Genomic DNA, 27,395 nt, shown 5'->3' with positions numbered 1-27,395 from the left:
AGAAACAAAAAAAAAACAGCTCTTTCATCCATGAATGGATGAAGGAGTATCAGAGATCAGAGGAGAGACACCCCTCTAGGAGAAAATATAGCCAGTTGGCATATGGGTGTTTCTTTAATGTGAAGAGAGCTCGAAAAAGAGAAATTGAAGGTCGGACTCCGCCCGAGAGCAAAGTACAAGAAACCCTATGATGTATCTAAAGGAGTTTGGGAATACAGCACAGAAAGTAATCCTATAGAACCTAAAAAGCTCAAAGATAAAAGAAAAAAATAGAAAATCTAAAATCTGTCTGAAGATTTTCCTCGCACACTGCTAATCGATCTGAAGGTGGACTGTGGACTCAAGCATTGAAATCGAAAAGTTCAAGATGGAACTCGTCCGGAATATAGTATTGGTTCGGAGCAACTCCAAGTCACCTAAGGTCAGCTCGTTTAGATCTCTCCAGATCCGACCGAAAATTAGTTTTAGACCTATGATTTTTCAGACCCTTCACTTTTTCACATGGGGCTCTCACTCCTAGGATTTTTGGAACCCACTATGGAAATGGAGACCTAAGGGGAAGTGAAAGGAAGAAAAAATCAAGAAGGTAAGAGGGACTTATCTTCGAGTAAGAAATAAAAAAAAAAGTAACTATCTTCCGAGGCTCTTCGCATAGTGAAGAAAGAAGGAAATCCATTTGTAGGAGTTTTGGAGTAAGAAAAATGGCAAAGAAGAAAAAATTTTACCAAAATCAACAGAAGAGAAAATAAAACAAAAAAAGCCACTCGTTTAAATAGAAGGACACATGTCTTTCGAAAATATCAATCGGTATGAATTTCTGAAACGGACCATACATCAAGCCTTCATTAGCTCAAGCTGGCCGATGGTCTTCACATTTAATGCATCTCCGTAGAGAAGAATGGCATCTGTACAGATTTGAAAATTTTATCATTAGTTCGGTAACTTTTCATCTGAAAAATCATGTGCGGATATTTAATTTAAAAAGAGCTCTTTACCTCCCGGCCATTCAGAATGCCAAGATAAATACTCCCATAGCCCGACTAAGCTCGGACTAGGGAGTAGGGGTATCTATTAGGAGTAATTTGAATGGACCGATGATGTATAAGATTCAAGCCCATTATGACCCATCAGGTCTATATCAGGCCTTTCGAGCGGCTAATTGTTGTGGTTTACCCGACCTCTTGTCGGAAATTTCTGTCCCGACTTCTATCGGAGGCTATTCTGTCCGATTTCTTTCAGAATTTCTTGATCCGAATCTTGGCGGAAAAAATTTAGTCTGACCCTTGGTCAAAAAACTATCAATTCTAACTTCTAGTCGGCATGCTACACTCTTTAATCTTCTTTGAAGTAGATTGATCGGATGAGATCCAAAAAGCAACACCAATAGCCATTGCTGTCAATGCTATCGGCTATAGCTGTCAATGCTATATAGGCATAACCATCTGATCCCGAAATCTTTCAGGTGTAACGCTTGATCTGAGAATCACAACCAAATATCGCACCAGATTTAACCAGCTATCTATCAAAAAGTTACACAGTCGTTTCCTCTATAAATACTCAAACTCCGAAGATCAAATAAATAATCCATCTTAGAGAACTAAAACTCTACTTCTCTGTTTGCGCATTCTGACTTGAGCATCGGAGGATCCTCATCGAAGCACAATCCTCAGGTCCGGACTTTTTTGCAGATTGCTCTAGCATTGTGCTTCTCAATTTTCTGACGTCAACCAGAAATAAGATTTAAATTTTTAAAATTATATTATATAAAAATTAAATAAAGAATAGTAGCATTGCTATTTTTGTTTTTTTCCAAAGCAACTATTCCATAGAAAAATGTTACCCCAGTCAATGAATTTGTGATTGCAGAAGTGCCATATAGCTTAAAGTGATTAATGAACTGAGATTAAATAACTCCGAATGGCAAATCATATGTTATAATGAGCCAATCTATTCCGTCACAATCCATGACATCGATTTTCCCTAAGTATTAATTTGACTGCCAAGGACTCATACTGGGCCGTGATTCAGATTGAATAGATTCAGTTGCCATTTTAGCCACAAATACCAGATGAAAAAGGAGGATGGTCCAAGGATCTGTCCTCCAAAAAATACATATAATTCGCATCATTGGAAAAGCCAGGGTATAGAGAAATTTTTTATGCACCACATACACGGCCATCCTAAAGCACGCCACCAATCATGAGATGTGTGAGTGAAGGTTTTATTTATTATACACATATCTCAATGGTTAACCCATCATAATACACTACGGCCATTGAAGGCATATACTAGCGTAGCCGTGCATGCAGTGCATCCAATAATTTTAGATCGTATATTATAGTCATGTTTTGTAGATGTAACAATAAATAAGATATTGTAATTTGGAAGATTTCAGTTTTTTAGTGTGAAATTTACTCAAAATTCTGTATTCGCCAAATAGAGATTGCGTAATCACATATTGACTTGATTACAAAGCACTAGTTGCACAGAACACCATAAAGGTGACACTTGACAACAAATATGTCCCATAGAGGCGAGCTTGGTTTAAAATGCCTTCAAAAAGGAAATACCATTGAAGGCATCTCAGCATGCAAGAGTAACATTTTCAGTTTCTCGTATTATATTTGACAAGAAAGAAGTGTATCACCATGCTGCTAACCATAGTTATAGATGCCAATTGCCTACACCATATACATGTCAGACGCATCACACAAATCTTTATAACAACTGATGTTATCTCTTCCTTTGTAAAACCAAACGTATGCGTTGCATTTAATCCATACCTAATACAACTGCCAAGCAAGGCCGAAAGGTAGCTTAATTAAAATGATGCATGTTCTCCTTCTTTCGATAAAATGAAATTTATTTAGCCAAGAAGACCAAGTCCAACTAAACATCGCCTACAGCCACAATGCAATCATAGAACAATTCCTAGGATGATAGAAACTTAGAACCCCCTAAAGCCGAGCCAAGCATGGGAACAAAAATCATACGGGGTATACACTAGAGATGGAAATATGGGGCGAGCTTTTTTTTTTTTTTACCTTTTGCTAGTCTCTATCTTAAAGAAGAAACCAGATGTTAGGAACATCTCCTACTAATGAAGTTGTTGGTCCAATGATTAACAAAAAAAAAAAAAAAAAAAAAAAAATCATTTATGGCATCCTTTTGCTTCTTCATTTTCAAAATATAATTTTTTCTATATACATTACATGGTCCGATAATACATATCTAACAAATTAGTCATCTAGCAAGTCAATATATAATTTCTAGAATATGGTGCTCATCAAAATATAATATACAGTCAGACGATACACACTTAATAAATTAATTCTTTAATAATCTGATACATACCTCTAAATAAATTAATATACCTATTTATACATATTTTAGCAATTAACTCATTATATTCATCAGTCCATAATATATGACTAGATAATATACATTTATCGATTTTCTAATACATGCTACAAATTTCTTTAATACACATCGAGTAATGATGCAAAACACATATCCAAGTAAACAGATATATAATTTGCAAAATATATTTTTTACTAGTATATGCTACATGATCAGATAATGCATACCAAAAAAATTAACCATTTAGCAAGCCAATACTCATCTCTAGATAAATCGCTATACGGTTTTTAGAATATGGTATTCATCCCTATTAGTATATAGTATATAGTTTTCTAATTTTATTTAACATAAGAAATTACATACATACCATTCCAAAATTCCATGAATTTGTGCAAAGATTCTATAAAAGAGAGGAGTTTGAAGGAGAAAGAGACTCAAAATGAAAAAGAAAGACCTAATGGATAGAAAAGATTGCTTGATTGGAAGAGGATAACTAAAGAGATTTGATGAGAAAGAAAGAGAATGCCGTGTGGAATTTTCTTTCCTTCATTGTATTTTCCTTCTTAATGACAAGAATGAGAGTGACGGCTACATTAGTATGAAGAATTCTTGATTTTTGGATTTCTTCTTCAAGATGGACACCATAAAAACTATGGCAAAATGTGAAACCCACCCTATATTTTCTTCTCTGATGCCCACACCATATGATGTTTGTTCTAATTAAGTATGGCTGCTAACGAAGCATGGTGAACAAAACAGAATTAATTGAGAGAAATTATGCCCTACTACGTTCACTATATGGCTATACATGCCATCAATCATAACCACCTATTTTTATAGGCCCTATTCATCAAATACGTATCTCAATACACCACTATAGGAATAAGCAGTTGTGATTGTAACAACTCAGACCCCATCTAAAAAGATTAGTTGAAAAATATTATTTAGTTGGCCCTTTACAAATATCCAAAATTTATCTATTGCCTAGCCGATATGAAACCAAATATAGCCCTATGTGAATTCTCACATCTTTCCTTCATTTAAACTCTAACGTCTTTTCTAAGCTAAAGATCAAAATCCATTCAAATCTAATCATCAGCACCACGATTGATCCTTAATCAGCTCTAATAGATCCGTCTTGCTGTGTCCCCTAATTTACATAGATGATGAATCATATCCACTCTATATCATGCCTTTTTTTTAGTAAATAGAAAAGCTTAGCACCACTTTTATCACTACATTTTATAAGATAAATTTTAATACATATTTTCTTTTGTGAGATTCATGTTATTGTCAATGATACCTTATCTTAGTATAGACATACCATATTCTAAATTAGGGTGCAAATGAATTAAGCTACTTGCGAGCTACTTCAGCTCGACTTGAGTTCAAGCTGAATTGAGTTCGAGCTCAAATTGTTGAGAAAATATTTGAAGATTCGGTCCATAATAAGCTTAGATCGAGGTTCAAGATGACGAATAAAATCCAACGAATCTAAGAACAGCCCAAACGAAATCCAGACAAAGGAGATATGCGTGAGAGAAGCTGGGAGTAGCAAGAATGGCCCACGGACCGTCGGAGGGGCCCATAGGTCGGCAGCAGGTGCAACCCACATGGGGCGTGTGGGCTGGACACGAGCGCCCAGCCTAGTGCAAGCGAGTGCGTGGGCACGTGCGCGGAGGCCGCTCCATGTGGTCCATGCCTCACCATGGATCTACGAGCATTTTCTGCCCAATTTCGCACAGTCTACCATGGACCGGCACTGGTTTCCTAATGGTTTCACGCGGTTTACAGGAGTTTCGTGGATCGAGTGCGTAATCATGTGGCTAGAGGAGCTTGCGGTCTTGATCTAAGGGTCTGGTAGGCTTTGCCGCAATCAAAACACAGTTTTGATGCAATCAAAATCCGAGATTGGGATACAGAATCTAACAGTACTCCGTAGGCCTTTGATGCGTATTCTGTGACGGGTTTCGGCCTATAAGAAGGCCTGTGGATAACTAAGAAAAAAAAGCCATGGTAGCCAGTGGCTGATAGAGAGCTGCGAGAAGTAAAGGGTCTCTTTATGTTCTAGTGAATACTTTAGAAGGATAGCTTCTAGTTGAGAGAGATTGTATATAAGGGTTAAAGTATGAGGATCTTCTCTTATACTTATCTTTTCTCATAGTAAAGCTTTGCATGCCCCATGGAGTAAGTCTTGGATTGATCCACATATTTGATTGTCTAGTATTTTTTTCTCTTCTTTCTTTTTCTTGCATTATCTACACATGATCGAGTGCAATGCGAGAGGTATCGAAAAGATCTTATGGTGGTGGTATCCTAGTCAGACCCCCCAACAACTAGTATCAGAGCTCCCACAATACCAGCGCACGAGGTTGCCCAAATCTGACTGTATTGATCGAGATCGAAGAAGATAGAGAAGACAAGCTCAATCAAGATGGAGATCAATCAGTTTGATGGAAAGAATAATTTCTCTCTCTGACAATCGAGGGTAAAAGAGTGCTCATCCAACAGGGTTGATCGATATTCTCTTATGCGAGGAGAAGTGACTCCCATAGAAGTGATTGTTTGGAAGCGGCTCTAGATGCAGATGGTAAGCACGATCTGCTTGTATTGGTGGATGAGGTAGTAATCCATATACTTACGAAACTTCTTTGATGATGCTATGGTCGAAGCTCGAGGAGTTGTACATGATAAAATCTCTCACCAACATTCTATTCCTCTGGAGACAATTTTACCAGTCGCAGATGATCGAGGATAGTGCATACAAGAGCATCTAACCAACTTTCAGAAGATCTTCATCGACCTCCTCAGCGTTGGTGAGAAAGTTAAGGAGAAGATTAAGATATTGGTCTTGTTATCATCGCTTCCTCCCTCTTTTGAATCATTGGTAACTGCTATTCTAGTAGGAAAGAGCACCATCAAGATGGAAGTGGTGACTTTGCACTTCTCCAGAATGAAGTTCTTAGACAAAAAATCGAGCTTCGAGTTCAGCGGTGACTCAGCTCTGGCAGTGACTGAAGGATGTGGTAGCGGAAGACGAAGTGATAGGAGATCATGATGTGGATGGTCCAAGTTCAGGACAAAGGACAGACTACAGCAAGATCAATGCTACCAGTGTGATGAGTTGGGACATCGAGTCAGAGATTGCCTTCAACTTAAAGATCGAATGATGGCTATTATGGTGGTGGCTAGTAGCGACACTGAGATTGTTGATGTACTTATAGTCTCAGATGAGGTATCTACTCCTTTCCAGTGGTGGATCTTAAATTTTGCTTGCTTCCATTATATTTGTTATAGAGAGGAGCTGTTTGAGCCCTAAAGAACAATGAGGGCATTATTTGCTTGTCGGATGGATCGAGCTGTACGATTAAGGACATTGAAATGATCAGCATGGAGACACACAATGGAATAGTGAGAAAGTTGGATGAGTTCTGATACATATCCAGCTTCAAAAGAAATCTAATTTTTCTCAGCAGATTGGATTCAAATAGCTACAGATGGAGAATTGATGGAGGAATTCTGAAGTCATGCATGGCAATAGGATCGTGATGAAAGGAAAGCAGTATGGAGGATACTATTCTTGGCAAGGAGCCCAGTGCGAGGTGGAGCTCCAGGAGCAGATGGATCGGACACGAGACGAGAGACTCGAGAGGATGACGGCAACGTCGCAAGATAAAGTTCCTATTACCACAGAAGACTATCCCGAACAAGTCTCAGGTCAGAGTGGACACAGTCCATGATGCAGATGGGATCGAGCGGCCTAGCTTAACTCACATGCTTGCCATCTATGAGCAGCAGGCATTTGTCCCAGGACATGAGGACGAGAGATGAGCTCTTAGAGCTATTGTGGAGATCGAATATCAAGTCGAGATGGAGATTTTGAGAAAAATATCTCGAGATTCGATCTATAATAAGCTTAGAACGACGTTTAGGATGACAAATAAAATCCAACGAGCACAAAAATAGTCCAAATGGAGTTCAGATGGAGGAGATACGCACGAAAAAAGTTCAAGAGCAGTAGATACGGCCCATGGCCGTCGGCAGGCGTAGCCCACACGGATGCACGTGGCCCAAGCACACATGGGCCAGCCCGAGCGTGCGGCCCAGTGCGGATGAGTGCATGGGAGGCCGCTCCACGCATCCATGCCTTGTCGTGGACTGATGAGTCTTTCCCATTCGATTTTGCACGGTCCACCATGGATCAGCACTGGTTTCACATGGTTTACAGGGTTTCATGGACCAAGTGCGCAATCATGTGGCTAGAGGAGCTTGCGGTCTTGATCTAAGGGCTTTAGGGGGTTTAGATGCAATCAAAACACAATTTTGATTGGGATTGGGGTATAGAGTCTCAACGGGACTCCGTAGGCTTTTGACACGTATTTTGTGATGGGTTTAGGCCTATAAGAAGGCCTGTGGATAATTGAGGAAAAAAAGCCATGGTAACTAGTGACTGACAGAGAGCTGTGAGAAGTAGAGAGTCTCTTTGGGTTCTAGTGAGGCTTTGTAAGAGTAGCTTCTAGTTGAGAGAGATTGTGTATAAAGATTGAAAGTATAAAGATCTTCTCTTGTACTTATTTTTTCTTATAGTAAAATTTGCATACCTCATGAAGATAAGTTTTGGACTGATGTACGTATTTGATTGTTTTCTCTTATCTTGTATTTCTTTTCTCTTTTTTCTTTCTCTTGTAGTATCTACACATGATCGAATGTAACGTGAATAATGTCTTGGCCAGACCCTCAACACAAATAGTTTTTCGAATCTAATTCGAATTCGAATAGTTTTTCGAATCCAATTCAAATAACAAAATACTCAACTCAAAAACTTAAAAAGCTATTCGAAATTATATATTTGTTAATAATATTATTATTTTTAATAAATATATATAAATATATATTATTAGAAGACTAAAATTTAATTTTCAATTCGAGGATGGCTTAGTTGATGTTCAAATCGAATCGATCTCAAATTTTATCTATTTTTTATCAAATCGAATTGAAATTTAAAATATTAAAACTTCATCGATCTCGAACTAAATTTTAAATCCGAATATTTGAATCTCCAACCATTTGACTTGAGCCGGCTCAATTACACCTCTATTCAGGATTTAGGAACACACAAGCCAACGATACATAGGAATCCTTGCTTGTGTCGGCAATGGATGTAGTCTCCTCACTCTTGACTCCGTACCACCGTCCACGCGTGCACATTGCTTAAATTTATATCCCCAATCATGCAGCTTATTATAGAAAACCAAATATAAAATCTTACAAAACTAAAATAGCAATCGCTTGCCCTACGTAACTAAAATAATCCAAACTAGACGAAAAAGAAGACAACGGGCATGTGTCAAACATTTTAAAAACCATCTATAACGTTTGCTTCCCCCATCCGGCATATGTATGACCATTCCACTCATCCCCAAGACGGCAAGACCCCAACCTTGTCAACAATGGGTAAGAAACGAAGACTACAATTTTGTTTCCCAAAAAATAAAAAGGAATAAAAAGGGTTTGCGTGATGGGTTAAGAAGGAAACCTAACATCAACGGTTCTGATCACCCAATCACCTCAACGCACTCTTTGACTCCAGCTTCTTCTTCTCCCCTCATTCCTAACTACCATCATCCCAACCCCTCTCCTACAGAGCTAATATTTTACATTTTTTTTAATCAACGGTGTGAGAATTAAATGAACAAATAAACACCATTTAAGCTAACCTTTTTTTTTAAATTTTTTTGCCTCCCTAAAATTGAGAAAAATTCCTACTAATAAAGGATAAAAAGAAGCGAGTTTCCGAAAATAAGAAAATATGGATTAAAAAAGAAACCATTTCCCAAGGGTTTTGAGGTTGGGTTACAACGCCGGCCGACCAACGAGCGCCACAGGCGGCAGCCTGCCACTTCTCCGGCCGCGGGCGAGGTTTCGGCGGCGCATCTCCATGACTTGGCGGTGGGAGTTGGAGTGGATGGCGGCGGAGAAGGTTGGGCTGGCGGCCGGCCGATACTCCGGCACCAGCCGCCCGGACTTGTACCGCACCCCGCAAGCGTTGCACAGCGTCTTCGGCCCCTCCGGCCCCGCCCTCCACTGCGGCGTATCCTCCGCTTCGCAGTGCCGACACCGCCGCCTCTCCTTCGCCTCCCTCGGTACCGGCGCTGGCGACAGCCCGGCCAGGACCCTCCGTCGCCGCCCCTTGCTCCTCGGCCGCACCGGCACCCTAAACGGCACCGCCCCGGCCAGGACCAACACTGGGCTCGTTCTCGCCGGAGGCGCCCTGGAAGCGGCGCTGCCGCTGCTCCCGGTCCCGCCGCTGCCGCTGCTCCGCGAGTAGGTGGGGGGGATTTCAAAAGACGTCTCCAGCGCCGGAAACGCGTCCTTGTTTAACAGCCACTCCAGCTCTTCCTCCTCTTGACCTCCTCCTCCTCCCTCCTCCGCCGCCAGGCCCTATAAAACCCCAAGAAAAGGAAATAAAAATCAAATCTTCACCGCATAAAGCAGAAAAAAAATCGGATTTTGACAAGGATTTGGGCAAGCTTAACCGGAAAGCCATCGACGGCGGGGATGTCCGCGGAGTCGAGGATACCAAGGAGGGACTGATCCTGGAGCCCTCCGGCGGCGGACGGGGCCATGGGGTTAGGGTTCCGGCGGTGCAGGGGAGCGTCGAGCCCGGGGTCGCAGGGCAAGTCGAGGAGAAGAAGGTCGTCGGCGGAGAGGCAGCCCTCCGGCGCCTCTTCGAGGGGCCCCACCATCGCCATATCCGAGACGACCCAGTGCTCACTTTGGTCCCTTACTCCGCTTGCCACTAACCTCATCGTGGGAGAACCGAGAGGATAAAAGGGTGAGGAAGAGTTTTTTTCGCCTTTTTTTTTTTTTTTCCTATTAACCTTCTTCTTTTTGTTATTTTCTCCCTCCCAGTTTTGTTCTCTCTCCTCTATGTTGATGGTATTTGAACTCCAAACTTCTACTTAAGCCGAAGAAATGGTTTGGGTCTTGTACTGGGCTGACGGCGATTTTTAGTTGGGGGTGGTGGGGGGGACCCTTTATTATTAGTTAGATTACTAAAACATCCAGACAGTCGGAGAATTTTCTGGATCCTGTGAACTGTGCTTGTTCGCTACAATGATTAATCTCTAGCCATCCGTTTCAAAGTGGATGATTCTGATTTATCCACCGGTAACCATCCGGTCATTTGTGCTGTTGGGAGGGATATGTTTATTTATGTCTCTACCTCAAAGGATTTTTGTCTTTCACATGTGATTAACCTCTTGTCCAGGTCAACATTGATGGCTCTAATTTATCCTTGATTAGTCTGTGGCCATTTGTGTTGTCGCCACGGGCATGTGTACTTAACGTCCCGTCCACCACCTTCTCGTGCTAATTAAGGAGGAAAAGATGAAAACAATATTTTATTATCAATGAAATGCTGAAAAAGAACACATCAAAATCTGAAATATAAAGGTCTATACTCACATATATTTAATTCCACATCAGTTTTACATAGATTTTAAATATTTATATAAAATAAACGCATCTAAATAATACTTCCAAACAAATATTTTTGGATGAGATCATGAGTTGTCACATGGAGTCTTACCCATTCTCTCTTGTATCCCAGTTTTAACTTTCTTCTCTCTTGGACCTTTTGCCGTCGATGAGGGGAGGTGGTAGCTATGGGTCATGGCATGGATCTAATGGCATCGTAGGGACGTGGAGCAACGAGGAGTTCGGCCTAGAAGCGAAAGGTTGGCCTTGGGTGGAGAAGGGCCGGGGATGACCAGTGTCGGGACTGCAGCCGTGATGCCAGCTTCGGCCCTCTTGGAGAGCAACAACCAGATGAGCTAAGAAAAGAGAAGCGAACCAGGGATGTGGATCAAGAACAAACAGGTTCTAAAACAAAGCCTCCCCCTCTCCTTGTTATTAATTCTAGCCGACGGATGTACTTGGCAAAATATGAGCAAAGTGGCACCTGAAAACTCACACAAAGTTTAGGTCCAGACGGAATCCATGGAGGTGATAAGAACCCCACAAAATGTTATAATCCGGTAATCTTCTGCAGGGCTCGGAGATCTGAAGTAACCACTTTGAAATTTATCCTATAATACCCAAAAAAAAAAAATCTACAAGTGAATATTCTGTTGTTTCTCTTGGCTATCAACTTTCTCATCCTCCTGTTTGCTTGGAGTTTCACTTCACTTCATGAACCTAGATCAAAATAACTGACTACATGATCAAGAAAAAAAAAAAAAGACCTATAAGATCACAGAATTCTAATATATAAATCATGTCTCTTGCTTACTGTTGCGGCAATTTCCTCATCGTCTGATCGTCGGGAACGAGCATTGCAAGAGAAGTCCGCACTGACCGGAGATGCCTCCGTGGGACCCTCCGACGGTCAAGTCAGAGAGGAGACTAGGCAACAGTAGAAAAGAATCAGGGACTCAGCGGGAGAGAGAGAGTCCAGAAGCTTAGAAAAAACCTCTTCAACACTGTTGCCTTCCCCATTTTCATAGTAAAGTGTGGCGTGGTCCCGCCATTAATGGCGCAGACAACCGGAAAGTTGTCAAATCGTTGGAGGCTGTCAAAATCGCTGCGGCCTGACAAGTCGCTGTGGGCCATCAAATCACTGGGGCTGACCTACGTCCTAGCAGTACGATGTCCCAGGGCGGTCACGTCGCATGTCCTTGTCAGGACAGCAGCCCATAGCAGTCGTACGACATTTGGGGGAGCTAACCGACTATACGTCGGTATTCAGCTGCGGAACGTCGGGTGAAGATCCGGGACACCGTCGGCCAGTCTGGCGCATTGCTGGAGTCGGACGTCAGCTTCCACCCTTGCCCGACAGTGAGCCGGGAATCTGGGCTCCGCGCTCGGCTAGTCAGGAACAGAATGGGCTTGCCTGACCGACACACCTTCGATCGGATAATATCGACAGCTACTGTCGGCAATCGTCGGTCGTGCGGTTGATAGAGTCGAGCGTCAGTGGATAGTTGAGGGTGAGTCGGCATAAAAGGGTCGGCGGTATATCCCAACAGTTGCCCCCCCCACTCCTGAGTCAGATGTCGTGCTGGCCAGCGTTTCCGCATAGGCGACGGCTTCAGGCGAAAGGAGTGGATATCCATCACATCATGCTCCGACTCTGACGACCGTACCGATGAACGGTCCGACGTCAGACATTCCATCGGTGTCAGACGTCCTATTGGTATCATACTCCCATTGGAAATAGAACCCCGTTTCCGCCGTCTCCTCAGGAATGCAAACCATCGTCGGTCAGTGAATCCTGAGACGTGTTTCTCCACCACATGGCAGGGGGCCATTGGGCCGAACCCGTTCAGGCGGATGGAGGTGACGTGGCTCGATTTGGGGCAGGTGCGTCGAATCGTCGAACCGAGGGAAGGTCCAGATGCTGCCACGTGTCAAGATCCGGGAGACCCTCGTTGGGCGTGCTCTCATCCCAACCATCGAGGGGCACTATATATATAGGGTCGCCTGTATCCAAAACTCCACTTTTCACAGCCTGTTGCCAGACTCTGGTCGAGTGGTCCCTTGTCTCAGGTAGTTGTCCCTATCTTCTCCTTGGAAAGTTTTCTCGAAGCCTTTGTCTTTGTCTCCTTGTTTTTTGCTTCCTTGAGATTTTCTTCTTTCTTCTTCTTTATCCTTCTTCTTTGGGGCTAGTGTCATGGCTAGAACCTCTCCTCGAGAAGTCCGTCGGGGAACCCGACAGACGATTCTCGGTCGACCCCGGAGGTGGAGGTTTCTTCACTTTCGGGCCGATGTTGATCGGCTCAGGAGCAGTACAGCATCCCGGAGCAGTTTCAGCTGTTTACCCCTGGGCCGACGGTCGGGTTAACAACCCGCCCTCAGGCCAGGTGGCTTTCTACGTTGAGGACCTCCGGGCCGATCTTCGTTTTTCGATTCCGAAGTTTGTCCGAACATCTTGGACTATTACGACTTTGTCCGACGCAACTAGCGCCGAACTCAATCCGGCTGGTAATTAGTTTTGCCTTGTTGTGTCGGCTTTTGCCGACCAATCCTCGTATCTCCTCTTTCGAGCATTCTTTGTCCTCCGACCCACCTAAAGCCCAGGGTGGTGGTTTTTCAATCTTCGGAAGGTCTTTCCTTCATCACTGTCTTCCATCGTCAATTCATAGGTGGAAGAACCAATTTTTCTTTCTTCCTCTTCACTTCCCTGGGGTTCCTTCCGCTGGGGCGACCCCCTGACTCGGCCGAACGAGAATAGCCAAGTGGAGGCAGGCGATCGGGAGGATTTTCTCCGACTCAAAGATATGTCGGTTCCGAAGCAAAGAGAGCTTGTTACCGAACAAGCTCTTTATGACGCCGGCTTGAGCTTGGTCCCCCACCTAGGAACAGCTCGGCCTGTTGACTGTTTCTTAGCTTTTCGTCTATCTCCAAATTTGCACTAACTTTTTGTTGAAATTGCAGGTATGCCATCAGAATGAGGCTGACGGACGTCGAGATTTGGCAACATGCGGCAAGGAAGAGGCCGGCGCCTGGGGCGGACCTTCGCAGCCGCCCAAGAGGCCCCAGACGTCATCTCCGGCTGCGTCTGTGCAGCCGGAACCGGTTATCCATTGTCGGCACGGAGGTGCCATCCGAGGTGCACCCGAGGAGAGGACAGCGGATGGTGCACCGAGGGAGCGTCAGCTATTTTGCTGATGGAGGAGGTTCGGGTCGAAGCTCAGGAGCCCAAACAACCTTCAGCGGCTCACGTTGCGGCTTCGGGGGGAGCTCAATCGAGTTCGAGCTTTCCGTCTCTCTCCAACTTTCGGGCCTGGGCGGCCGGAGAGGGAAGGCTCCAATGGCGCCAGGTGACGACACAAGGTCGCCGGCCGAGCCACGTCGTCCGACGTCCAGCTTCCGAAGGAGCATCGCCCTGGCCAACCATAACTTGGCCAAGAGGTTGTGCCAGGCAACCATTCTCCCGGCCGATCGGGAGATCATGAAGAGTCAGACGGCGTCGACATGCTTTTTTCCTTCTTCCCGACTATGATCCAGGTGAGCTCTTTTTCTTTCTCCTCTTCATTATTATTTTCATCAATTCATTTTCTGATAGCCGGTCTTTCATCTGCAGCTGATCTACAATATGTCCGAGCTGGAGGTCGGGTACGGAGGTTCGAGGATGTTCTGGTGGCCTGGAAGAAGAAGGCAGAGGTCGCGAGGCGAGAAGGCGACAATGGTCGAGCACTGAAGCAATCGGTCGACCGTGAGGCCCGACTCAAGATAGATTTCCCGCCTCCCGATGCCCTGGCTGCCTCGGGGGCGAACTTCATTCGACAAGCGAGGAAGCCAGGCGTAAAGGTCGTACCACTCACCGACTAGGTGCGAGCGGGACGGTCGCCCATCGAGCTCAAGGCTAGCGCGAGCAACTCCGGGTAAGCCTGGAGAATCTCGCCAAGGCTGAAGAGAACTTGTCCACCGCCCAAGCTGATGCAGACATAGCGAAGGTGAGGCGAGTCGGCGAGGGAGGCTCTAGGTCGGGCGGTGGAGGACTTCCGCGGCTCGATGAATATCGGAGGAGCTCCTGGAGAGTGGCTTGCCTCATATCAAGTGGGGTACGAGGATGCCCGGGAGGCAGTCCAAGGCCTGTATCCGGAGCTTGATCTCAGCAGCGTCATTCCCCCAGGGCCGAGGGCCAAGCCGTCGAAGAGGTGGCCGACCCATCGTCGGGAGATCCCACTGCCGTGGAGGAAGCCATCCCGGAGCAGGTCACCGAAGGTGAGGCGGCCCCACCTCCAATCCTACACCAACCCGAGCGGGCACGCCGATCGCCCCCGAACTTCTCCCGATTGAAGAAGTCGACTCCGACGAGTAGTCGGAGCATCTTTTTTTTTTGCTCTTACTTAGTGTACTTTAATCGGGCTTTGACCCAATTTTATAAATTCAGTTCATACTTGAATGGAATTGAAAACTTTTCAACTTTCTTTTTCTTTATGCATCCTGAAATGTATCTTGGAATGTATGTTTCGCCGAGACGCCCCCGAGCGTATAAGTCGTAGGCCCGACGTACCTTGTTAGGATGTTTGGTAAGACCCCGGAGGTTAGCCGAGATAGACGGTAGCACGCACCACGGTAAAGGTAGAGCGGGCTCTGATTTTAGATCGATGTCCTGACTGTCGTACGACCCGACGTCGAGAGTCTAAGTCGAGCGTCCGTCACCCAGACCTGAGTCGAGCGTGTTCGCCGAGTCGGGTGTCGACCGATCTTCGGACGTAGCCCTTTGACCCGATCATCATGTAGAGTATGATAGTCGAATAGTATCCGACGCATTCGGTGATGACAAGTCGTCATCCGTTGCCCGGCTCTTTGTCGGGCGTATGCGTCGCAACGTGTGATAAACGGTGGTAAGCCGAATACCCTTCGATCGGTTGTAACCTGGTCGGTATGTCGCGAATGCGATGTTGGTCGCGTCGGTATTTTGCCTTTCTTGGTCGAGCCAAGTCGGCAAGTTAGCCAGTCGTCTAGCTCGAGAGTGACTGTGGAAGGAGCGTGGCTTCAATTTAGGGGGGGTTTCATCACCATCGCCGGTCTTCCACCAATGTAGATATATCGGTTCTCGTAAGAGTCCGACGCATCGTCGGCGATCGGGCCGCAGATCCCCAATGGAACGTTGGGCCCAAGTCGGGGCGTCGGGGTTCGTACTACTGGTGAGCGCCGACGCACAATTGAGAGCCGAGATTCTAGACTCCAAGTTTTGAAGCTGAGTTTGTATTCCGAACAAGGGCACATAGAGTTCACTGGTAGTACAACTCAGATTGTCGGCATTCAAGTTCGGAGAATGGCAATTCCTTCTAGAGTCTCCAGTCGGTAGGCTCCCGGCCTGTAGGTGTCCGCTATCTTGTAGGGTCCTTCCAGTTCGGGGATAATTTTCTTAGTCCAGGGCTTCGAAACTTCCGTCTTCCTTAAGACCAGTCTTCAGGTCTGAAAAATTCGGCTTAACCTTAGCATTATATATCGGGCCACTCTTTGTCGGTAGGAAGCCATCGGAGTTGAGCTTCGCGTCGGAGTTTGGATAGAGGTCTAAGTCGGCTCTCTGACACTCGGAGTTGCCCGGCTCGCGGTACTACTCAACTCTAGTCGATGGTAGCCCGATCTCGAGTGGGATCATTGCCTCCGTCCGTAGGCCAAGCTGAAAGGAGATTCCTCGATCGGGACATGGGGTGTCGTTCGATACGCCACAGGATGAAATTCAATTCCTCAACCCAGAGGCCTTTGGCTTCATTCAGTCGGGTCTTCAGTCCATGCAGAATGGTTCGGTTGGTTACTTCGACCTCACCGTTGGACTATGGATGCCCGATGAGGTCAGCCTGTGCATGATATGAAATCTCGCACAGAACTCTCGAAGTCTCGTTGTCGAACTGTCGTCCATTGTTAGTGATAATAGTATGCGGCAGCCCGAACCTGAAGATGATGGACTTCTGGATGAAGTCTTCCATCTTTCGCTCAGTGATTTACGTCAGAGGTTCGCTTCCACCCACTTAGTGAATAGTCGATTGCGATGACTATGAACTTTCTTTGGCCAGACGTCGGAGGGAAAGGACCGAGTATATCGATTCCCACTGGGCGAAGGGCCACGAGGCGACGATGGGAGTGATTTGGTTGGCGGGTCGGTGTTGTATGTTAGCGTACCTCTGACATGGCTCACACCTCCAAACCAACTCAGTCGCATCCTTTTTCATGGTGGGCCAGTAGTAACCCTACCATAGGACCTTGTAGGCCAAGAATTTGCCCCCCAAGTGATTTCCATAAATCTCTTCATGCACTTCTCTGAGCACGTAGTCCGCGTCAGTTGGTCCCAGACACCTCAGCAAGAGAAGGAGAACGATCTTTTGTAGAGTCGGCCGTCCATCATTACATATTGGGAGGCCATCCACCGAAGTCGTTTGGCTTCCGCAGGATCTTTAGGGCTGGTTCCGTCGGTCAGATACTGAACGATCGGATCCATCCAGCTCTGCTCGATCGTCAGTTGCAGCACCTCCTCAGCCCTGTCGATGCTCGGTTGCTCGAGACTTTCCACAAGTGTCCGACCCAAAGTGTCGTAGGCTGATGTCGCAAGCCTGGAGAGCGCGTCGGCCTGAGCATTCCCCAATCTGAGAATGTGAGAGATCTCGAAATATTTGAGGTGTGCCACGAGATCTCTCACCTTTTGAAATATTTTGCCATGGTCGGGTCCCGCACCTCGAATTCGCCTTTGACTTGTCCTACGATCAGCTGAGAGTCGGAGAAGACTCTGAGGCTGTCGATCCCAAGCTCCTTCGCCACTCTCAAGCCAGTGAGGAGCGCCTCGTACTCGGCTTGATTGTTGGAGGCTTTGAAGTCGAATCGAAGGGCATACTCGATAACCACTCCCTCCGAGTTGGTGAGCAGGAATCCGACCCCGCTTCCTCGAGCGTTGGAAGCTCCATCGATGTGCAGCACCCAGGTAGACCCAGGGTCAGGTTCGAAGATTGCGGCCTCTTTGGAGCTCCTGACTTTCGATCCTTGGTCGGTTGTCGGGTACTCCGCAATAAAGTCAGCCAAAACCTATGCTTTCAAAGCAGGCCACGATCGGTACTGAATGTCGAACTCACTCAGCTTCACCGCCCATTTCGCCAGTCGTCCTGATGTATCGGGGTGACACAAAATCGCCTTCAGGGGCTGGTCGATGAGGACCACGATAGCGTGCGCTTGCAAATACGGACGAAGTCGTTGTGCAGACACGATCAAGGCGAATATCATTTTCTCCGCCTTTGAATACCAAACTTCAACTTCGTGGAGCACTTTGCTGGCATAGTATATGGGCCGGTGAATTTGGCTCTCGTTCTCCCGGATGAGCACCGAGCTAACCGCCTTTGGGGAGGTTGTCAAGTAAAGGTACAGCATTTCTCCAACTTCTGGCTTCACAAGCAGTGGCGGGGAGGCCAGATATCTCTTCAGATCCTCGAAGGCCTACCGGCACTCGTCCAACCAAGAGAAGTCCTTCGTCTGCCTCAAGGTTTTGAAGAATGGGAGGCATCTCTCAGCCGATCGAGAGATGAATCGACTGAGCGCGATGATCCTTCCGTTAAGCTGTTGTACATCTTTTTTGATGTCGGGTGCCGCATGTCAATGATCGCTTTATCTTCTCGGGGTTGGTCTCAATTCCTCATTGAAAAATGAGGAACCCGAGGAATTTTTCGAAGCCACCCCGAAGGCGCACTTAGTTAGATTCAGCCTCATCCGATGTCGTCGAAGAGTGCGAAAAGTTTCTTCGAGATCTTGGACATAATCTGAAGTCTGTGCGCTCTTCACCAGCATGTCGTCCACGTACACCTCCATGTTGCACCCGATTTGATCTTTGAAGACCTTATTGACGAGTCACTGGTAGGTGGCTCCGGCATTTTTCAGTCCGAAGGGCATTACTCTGTAGCAGTAAAGGCCCTTAGCGGTCATGAAGGCTGTATGCTCCTCATCTTCGGGTGCCATCTGGATCTGATTGTATCCGACGAAGGTGTCCATAAAGCTGAGCAGTCGATGGCCGGATGTACGTCTACCAGCTGGTCGATTTTCGAAAGTGGAAAGCTGTCCTTCGGGCAGGCACGATTTAGGTCGTATAGTCGATACAGATCCTCCACCTTCCGTTGACTTTTTTCACCATGACAACATTGGCGAGCCAGTCGGGATACGTGATTTCTCTGATAAAGCCCGCCTCGAGTAGCTTGTCCACTTCCTCATCGATGGCCTTCTGTCTTTCGGGAGCAAAAGACTGTTCTTCTGCCTCACCGGCCTCATTTCAGGATCGATGTTGAGTTGGTGGGTCATCATCTCGGGGGGATGCCGGACATATCCCTGCCGACCAAGCGAATACATCGGCATTGGCCCTCAACAGTCTATTAGCTGCGTTGCTCAGGGTCGATAATTGGGATTCGACCCGGACCACTCGTTCGGGATTCTCCGTTATTGGGATGGAAACCAGCTGTTCAGTCGGTTCACCCCGTTCTTTCTCTCTCCGTTGGTCCAACTTGTCGACCGTCAAGGAGTCCTTCGATTCATTGCTTCGAGCAGAGATTTGGAAGCATCGCCGAGCGAGCTGTTGATCCCCGGCATCTCTCCGATTCCATTTTTGGTCGAAAACCGAACCAGCAGGTGGTACGTCGAGACTATCGCTCTGAGGGTGTTTAGTCCGGATCTTCCAAGTATGCGTTGTAGGCCGAAGGTACTTGGACGACCGCAAAGGTTAAGTGGATGGTGTTTGTCGCGGTTTGGTTCCAGCTGTTACGGGAAGAGTAATTTCTCCTTCCACCGTGACAGCCTCCCCGGCGAAACCCACCGGGGCGTGGAGACTCTCTTGAGCCGATCGACCGACAGTCGCATTCAGGAGAAGGTCGAGTAGAACAAAATGTTAGTCAACTTTCATTATCTACAAGATCTCCTTACATCATAATTTGCTATCATTGCGAGACAACGACAGCATCGTCATGGGAGTTTGGACTCCCGAGCATCTTCATCTGTAAAAGTAATTACATCATCTTGATGCGCTTCTTCGTCGACTCCCCTCCAGCAGTCGTCCCCGATCCAGTCGTTTGGAGATCATGTTGATGACCCCGTCGTGGGCTGATTGTTCGCTGCCTCTTCAGTCGTTGGGGTCGTCGGTTGGGACGGGCCAAGTCGGTGGGCTCCTTCGAAACTTTTCGAGATACCCTCGGCGTATGAGGGCCTTGATCTCATCCTTGAGCTGGATGCACTGTTCGGTGTTGTGGCCGTGCCCCGATGAAATCGCAGTATTTTTTCGGTCGAGGCCCTTTGCCTTCAAAGGCAAGGCCATCGCAGATATTCTTCTCCCTCGATCTCCATCAGAATCTACACATGAGGAGCAGAGAGAGGGGTATAGGAGTCATACCTGCCACGCATCGGCCTCGGACTCCCCGCCGAGCATCTCGGGCCCTGTCGTCGAGGTGAGACCTGTTTGTCGGTCGGGGGCCCCTAGGCTCGGTGGGAGCCCGACCTTTCCTTCGCTTCTCCTTCGGTCCCTTGGTCTCAGTCAGGTGCCGGTCGGAAGCTCCTTCGTCTGCGCGCATGTATTTGTACGCACGCTCCAGCAGTTCGGCATATGTCCGGGGGAGGGTCTTGTCCAAGGAGTATGTAAATGGGACCCCTTCAGCCCCTCTTCATGGCTGAGATAGCCATGCCTTCGTTGAGGTCCGAACCTCAAGCGTGGCCGCGTTGAATCGCGTCACGAAGTGTCGGAGCATCTCATTTTCTCCCTGCTTGAGGGAGAAAAGCTGTCCGAAGTTGTGGCGGCTTCCGCTGGTGCTGAAATGGGCCACAAAGAATGTTCGAGCTGTCCGAAGGAGTGATACTTCCTGAGCGGAGGCCGGAGTACCAGGTCCTGGTAGCTTTGCGAAGTGTGGCGGGGAAGCCGATGCAGAGGAGGACATCGGTTGCCCCTTGGATCGTCATGAGAGCCTTGTAGCTCTCCAGATGATCAACTGGGTCGGTGGAGCCGTCGTAAGGCTCCATATGAGGCATCTTGAACCGGTTAGGAATGGCTCGTCGAGGATGAGTCGGGAGAGAGGTTGGGCGGTCTGGAAGTCGACGTCGTTTGAAGACTTCTATCTGTCCACTGGAGCTGGGCAAGTCGACGGTCATTTCTTCGAACCTACATTCGTAGTCATCGATCCGTCGGTATTGGGAGACCCTAGAGGTCGAGTCTCCCGATGAATCTGAGAGGGAGGCGGACGGTATCCATGGTCACTTCTCCTTCCTTGCTCGCTCCAGCTGGGAAGGAGAGGGTCGTCGAGACCAGTGGGTGTCACGCCGTGGCCGCCTCTCTCCTTCTCGGTGGGAGTGCTGAGACGGCTGCTCTGAGGAGGAGACGGAGACCGACGCGGGCATCGACGGCTGCTCCTGGACGGCATCGGGTGCGCCGCTGGCTACTCCGTCGGTGCGTGTGGCAATCGGGTTGTTGCTATTGAAGGCTTTTGACTGCGTCCGTCAGCACAGTCATCTGCCGCACGATTGCCGGATCTGCGCCTCCGTGGTCACCACAGGATGCGGAGAGCTAGGTTCCGCCATGGAGGATGGAGGAGAGGCCTCTTCCGGATGGGAAGAGTGCCTCGCCGATCCGGTGGCTCTCGATTGCTGAGCCTATTCTTATCATCTCAAAATGATTTTTTCAAACTCTGTGGAGTCATGATAGCCCCCCCTACCTGGCGCGCCAAACTTGTTGCAGCCAATTCCCTCATCGCCTGGTCACCGGGAACGACATCTACAAGAGAAGTCCGCACTGACCGGAGATGCCTCCGCGGGGACCTCCGACGGTCAAGTCAGAGAGGAGACTAGGCAACAGTAGAAAAGAATCAGGGGCTCAGCGGGAGAGAGAGAGAGAGTCCAGGAGCTTAGAAAAAACCTCTTCAACACTGTTGCCTTCCCGTTTTTATAGTAGAGCGCGGCGTGGTCCCGCATTAATGGCGCAGACGACCGAAAAGTTGTCAAATCGCCGGAGGCTGTCAGAGTCGCCGCGGCCTGACAAGTCGCCGTGGGCCGTCAAATCACTGGGGCTGACCTACATCCTAGGCAGGACGATGTCCCATGGCGGTCACGTCGTATGTCCTTGTCAGGATAGCAGCCAATAGCAGTAGTACGATTTGGGGAGCTAACCGACTATACGTCGGTATTCGGCTGCGGGACGTCGGGTGAAGATCGGGGATACCGTTGGCCAGCCTGGCACATTGCTGGAGTCGGACGTCAGCTGCCACCCTCGCCGACAGTGAGTCAGAAATTGGGCTTCACCGCTCGGCTAGTCAGGAATAGAATGGCCTGTCCGACTGACACACCTTCGTCGGATAATGTCGCAGCTACTGTCGGCAATCATCGGTGGTGCAGTCGTAGAGTCGGGCGTCGGTCGGCAGTCCGAGGATGAATCGGTATAAAAGGATCGGTCGGTATATCCCAACACTTACGAAACTGACAAACTAGTTTTGAGTTTGTTAAAGCATCTCTGAAAATACTGCAAACGCTCGTGATTGGATTCCACCACGAGCGTTCTGACTCCACTTTTATTGCAAGGAGCTCTCCACAGACACTTTGCCGAAGTCTAGTATAGTTTAGTTACAGCAGCGGCGGTTTATGCGTTATTTAAACTTTGAAGCAAGTCTCTACAAATAATTTGAACTGAGATTGACTTGGTCAATTGACGAGATCACATCGAGTATATCATAAAATCGCACACTGAACGATAGATGGTTTTAGCAATTGGTTCTCCTCATTGTAGTTTACAATTCAATCGAGTGGTTTGATGGTTATGAACCAAGACATGGGAGCCAATGCTCATTGGAGGAAAATTGCAGGTTCTACGAGGAAAAAAATGATGAGAATTATCAACTATGAAAGGAAACGATTCATAAACGATTGATGTATGTATCCACTTGGAGCCTTGTAAACATTTGTTGACATCCAAGAGATTATTTCTCAACTTTGGTATCCGAAGAGAGAAAATATTCGACTCTGTTTGCTCTTCCTAGAAGTTGGCCTGGTCATCACATAATCCACATAATTCCACCGTTTTGTTTTTTAAGGTCGTCTTCCTGTCATGTCATTTTGAACAAGTCCTGGTGTATGATGATCTTAAACAGCTGGGTCTCTTATGTCACGCCACATCACAGAAAACCAATCTGAGCTTGGCAACAACAAGATCTTGGAGAGAACAGAAAAGAATCTACCGGGCTAACGTAGAACAGAGAATGTCTTGTCCTGGTACATGAATCATGGTGTACTGTGAGATTGGGTGGCTTAGATCTTTGTTCACTTAGAGGTGCATCCTAGGCTTAAATAATTCCCACCATCATTTATATATCGAGGATAAGATGAAACTTGATTTCCTTTAGTTGGCACTCCACTAGTAAACCTATCTGGACTCAGTCGTGCATGATGGCATTCCCACTCTCTTATTTTTCAAAGATAAGGAAAAGTCGTTTCCCTGTAAAAGAAACCATCAATAACAATTAACAACCTCTGACGCAAATAAGATGGGGACTGGAGTGGACCTTGGCGGCCTGATGACGGCCATTAACCTCAAAAATTAAGCTGGGAGCCTAAAGTCACAACAGTGACTTGAAAGACGATGTCTTCGGATGGTAGTGATGCGTCGCCATTAAAACAAGGATGACATGGAGAGGCCCACCAGTTCTGCTTATATGTTGGTCATCCATTGGTGGAAATGGCTGTTTTGCTGGAAGGAGCAGGACAGATTTGCTGAGCCAAGTCCGACTCTTCAAGGGGCCAGAAAGCTACGTGACTACAACTTCTGCTCAGCTTGAACTGTTCAAAGCGACGCAACGAATGCCAGTTACTGATTATAGCTTGGTAAATATCCAGGGGAGTTCTGCTCAACGAATCAGGCTTTAAAAGGCCACCATGACTCGGGTACACAAGCACAAGAATCTAAGCACTAGGGTCCAAGCTGAAACTTAGCTATGGAATCTAGACTGTTTCAAAACCTCCTCTCCACCCTTCTTCTATTGTTGCTGCTTCCATTTCTTCTTGCCATGGGGTCAGCTTCACTTGCATCCCAAGGGAGGGCCCTTCTCCAGTGGAAAGCCAGTCTCCAAAGCCAAGGACTATCCCTTCAATCTTGGAAACCCAGTGCTAGTCCATGCAACTGGACTGGAGTAACATGCAACGTCACAAGAAGAGGACTAAGGGTGATCACTGAGATATATTTGTCCAATACAAGTCTTGTGGGAACGCTGGATGCTCTCAACTTCTCTGCTTTACCATCACTCACCAATCTCAACCTCAGCTTCAACCAGCTCGATGGAACCATCCCTCCAACCATCGCCACTCTTTTCAAGATGAGCTCTCTTGATCTCACCAGTAATCAACTCACAGGGAAAATTCCATTCGAGATTGGCTCGATGAGGAGGCTCCAGTTCTTAAATCTAAGTGAGAATCAGATAAGTGGCTCCATCCCTCCATCCTTAGCTAATCTGAGTAGGCTTAACTACCTGTTGCTGTATGGCAATAGCCTTTCGGGTACCATTCCAGAGGAATTAGGAAGGCTTCGGAATTTGGTGTTCTTGAAACTTGCTGACAACCTCCTCACAGGTTTCATCCCTCCAAGTTTAGGAAATTTAACCCGGCTTTATAAGTTGGCTCTCTATGACAACAAGTTATCTGGCACCATCCCTCAAGAATTAGGAAATCTTGCAAGTTTGGTTAAATTAGTGATCTCTAACAACAGTCTAACAGGATCCATCCCTTCCAGTTTAGCAAATTTGACCATGCTTTCTATGTTATACCTTTACAATAACAATCTCACTGGTACGGTCCCTCGATCTTTTGATAATTTAAGGAACCTAACAGACGTGCGCTTATTTAATAATAGTTTCTCTGGATCGTTGCCAGCTTTTAAAAATTTGGTTTTCCTTGACTTGCTTGGCAACAATTTCTCTGGCTATCTACCACCAGAGCTGTGCAGTGGAGGAATGCTTCAGCATCTTGTTGTGAGTTACAACAATTTTGAAGGTCCCACACCAAGAAGCTTGAGGAATTGTTCCTCCTTAACCAGGGTTCGAATGGAAAGAAACCAACTAAGTGGCAATATTTCTGAAAGCCTTGGAGTTTATCCATATCTGAATTATATTGATTTGAGCTTCAACCAGTTCTCTGGTAACTTATCAGCCAAATGGGGAAAATGTGCTAATATAACAAGCTTAAGAATCTCCAATAACAAGATCACTGGAAAAATACCCCCTGAAATTGGGCAACTAGCTCAACTTAGAGTACTTGACCTTTCTTCGAATTTTTTGGTAGGCGAAATTCCAAAGAATGCAAGCATGTTAGTCTCTCTATACCAGTTAAATTTAAGCAACAACAAATTATCTGGAGAAGTGCCAAAAGATATTGGAAAACTGTCCAACCTAGAAATTCTTGATTTATCCAAAAACAACTTGAGTGGAAGGGTGCCAGAAAAGTTAGGTCATTGCTTTAAACTTCGCTTGTTAAAACTTAGCAGCAACAATCTGAATGGTAACATACCCTTTCAAATTGGCAATCTAGTAAACCTATTGGACTTACTAGATATGAGCCACAACTCTTTAACAGGAGATATACCATCACAGATTAGCAAATTGGTTATCTTGCAAGATCTAAACCTATCACATAATGAGTTGTCGGGCTCGTTCCACCTTCTTTACGTGATATGATTAGCTTGTTGTCCATAGACCTATCATATAATGAATTGGAGGGTCCACTTCCTGATAGCCAATTTATCCGAAGATCTCCAATAGAATGGTTTGCCCATAACAAAGGTTTGTGCGGCGAAGTGCAAGGTTTGCCTCCATGCCATACATTTTCAACAAGCAAAGCTGGTTCAGCGAAACATCACAAGGTTGTTCTGCTAGCCACTGTTCCTGTTGTTGGTACCTTGTTCCTTCTATTTCTATTTGGTGGAGCCACTTTTCTGCTTCTGAGAAGAAGGAATAACACTGTACAAGATGCAAGTCAGAAGATGGAGGGAGGTGCATTCTCTATATGGAATTTTGATGGGAAAGATGCATATGAAGACATCATCCAGGCAACTGATCATTTTGATGCCAACCACTGCATTGGCACTGGAGCATATGGGAGTGTTTACAGAGCAGTCCTGCCAAATGGCAAGATAGTTGCTGTCAAAAGGATTAAGCCACTGGAAACTGAAAACCAACTAAATGAACCACATTTTCTAAACGAAATACAAGCACTAACCAGGATCCGTCATCGAAATATTGTGAAGCTTTATGGATTTTGCTCTACAACTCAACATAAATTACTCGTGTACGAATACATGGAGAGAGGTAGTTTAGCAACTATCCTCAAGAGTGAAGAGGCAACGCAGTTGGATTGGACAAAGAGAGTGAATATTGTTAAAGATGTTGCTCATGCCCTATCTTATATGCACCATGATTGTGCTCCAGCCATTGTACATCGAGACATAACAAGCAACAACATTCTACTTGATGTAGAATTTAAGGCTTGTGTTTCAGATTTTGGAACAGCCAGACTTCTAAGGCCAGATTCATCTAACTGGAGCATGCTTGCAGGCACACGAGGATATGTTGCACCAGGTAAGTTGCAAATTCTATGATCTACTTCTAGAGAGTCGACATGACAAGCTTTCATGCCATTTTTTTCTGTTGAAAAGTGTGTCAAAAATAGAACATATCAGATTATGTTTACTTTTCTTGCGAGCGAGAACATATTTATCTTAGTGCTGATACTTGCATGAATTATAGAAGACTAAAATGTCATGTTTGAGAAGGTTGTCACTGTATTTGCAATTTTCAGTTATACTTTGCTGTTAAACAAAGCCTATTATTAATTGAGTACATTTAATAGCACTATTAATCTCCATGATTGTAATGCAACATCAGAAGTTGGGTGGAAGAAGGATATTTTCTTATATTCTGCTTGGATTTCATTGAGTAGATTTATTTGCTTGTTTTTGTGAAATACATTGGGGAATTTAATGTATCTGACATACTCCAGTATGTGGTTTGATGATCCTTTGGAGTAATTATACATTTTTAATCTTTTTTGTACTTTTATTGTTTTCCTTTGTGTCCAGTGAAGTTGTTGAGGATGATGGTCTTGATAAATCTTTTTTGTGCTTTTGCAGAGCTTGCTTATACAATGAGGATTACTGAGAAATGCGATGTATATAGTTTTGGAGTGGTAACACTTGAAGTGCTTGTGGGAGAGCATCCTGGAGATCTTACATCTACTTTATCATCATCTAATGGTGAAAACACCTTATTGAAAGATTTTCTAAATCCACGACTTTCTCTTCCCATGGCACAAGTTGCAGATGAAGTGGCTAAAGTAGTTATGATAGCACAACAATGTTTAGATGACAATCCACAATCTCGTCCAACAATGCAGCATGTAACTCAGCAATTGGCTACTCTAAGACCATCGATCCCTCAACTTCTACACGACCAAATTATGTCATCTAAGCACATCCAAATATGAATAAGAAAATAAAGCTTTTGCTAGCATCATTATATATTTTAAGTGATCGCAGTCTT

The 27,395-nt window shown here is 45.9% G+C and overlaps 2 protein-coding genes across 2 annotated transcripts; one reads left to right on the top strand and one right to left on the bottom strand.

Annotated features, from left to right (window-relative positions):
- Positions 1–9,150: 9,150 nt before the first annotated feature.
- On the bottom strand, positions 9,151–10,297 carry LOC105053620 (GATA transcription factor 1). Its single transcript, XM_010934865.4, has 2 exons — positions 9,897–10,297; positions 9,151–9,801 (listed from the first exon to the last, which is right to left on the bottom strand). The coding sequence occupies exons 1-2, from the start codon at positions 10,167–10,169 to the stop codon at positions 9,214–9,216; spliced, it is 861 nt and encodes a 286-aa protein (XP_010933167.2). The 5' UTR covers positions 10,170–10,297; the 3' UTR covers positions 9,151–9,213.
- Positions 10,298–23,465: 13,168 nt separating this feature from the next.
- Positions 23,466–27,381, top strand: LOC105053642 (uncharacterized). The gene is given in 3 exon segments (XM_010934893.4): positions 23,466–25,506; positions 25,509–26,435; positions 26,987–27,381. Coding segments are annotated over 3 exon segments (2,982 nt in total). The 5' UTR covers positions 23,466–23,804; the 3' UTR covers positions 27,340–27,381.
- Positions 27,382–27,395: the final 14 nt, after the last annotated feature.

This window comes from Elaeis guineensis, chromosome 11 (genome assembly GCF_000442705.2).
Source record: "Elaeis guineensis isolate ETL-2024a chromosome 11, EG11, whole genome shotgun sequence".
Lineage (NCBI taxonomy): Eukaryota > Viridiplantae > Streptophyta > Magnoliopsida > Arecales > Arecaceae > Elaeis > Elaeis guineensis.
Note: the sequence above shows the minus strand (reverse complement) of the source record. Positions and strands in the feature narration are given on the sequence as shown.

Excerpts from the sequence above, each read along its gene's own strand:
- LOC105053620 (XM_010934865.4), bottom strand. The coding sequence starts at position 10,169 with ATGAGGTTAGTGGCAAGCGGAGTAAGGGACCAAAGTGAGCACTGGGTC. Across the intron at positions 9,802-9,896 it reads CCGCCGTCGATGGCTTTCCG|GGCCTGGCGGCGGAGGAGGG; the intron begins GTTAAGCTTGCC and ends GGGGTTTTATAG.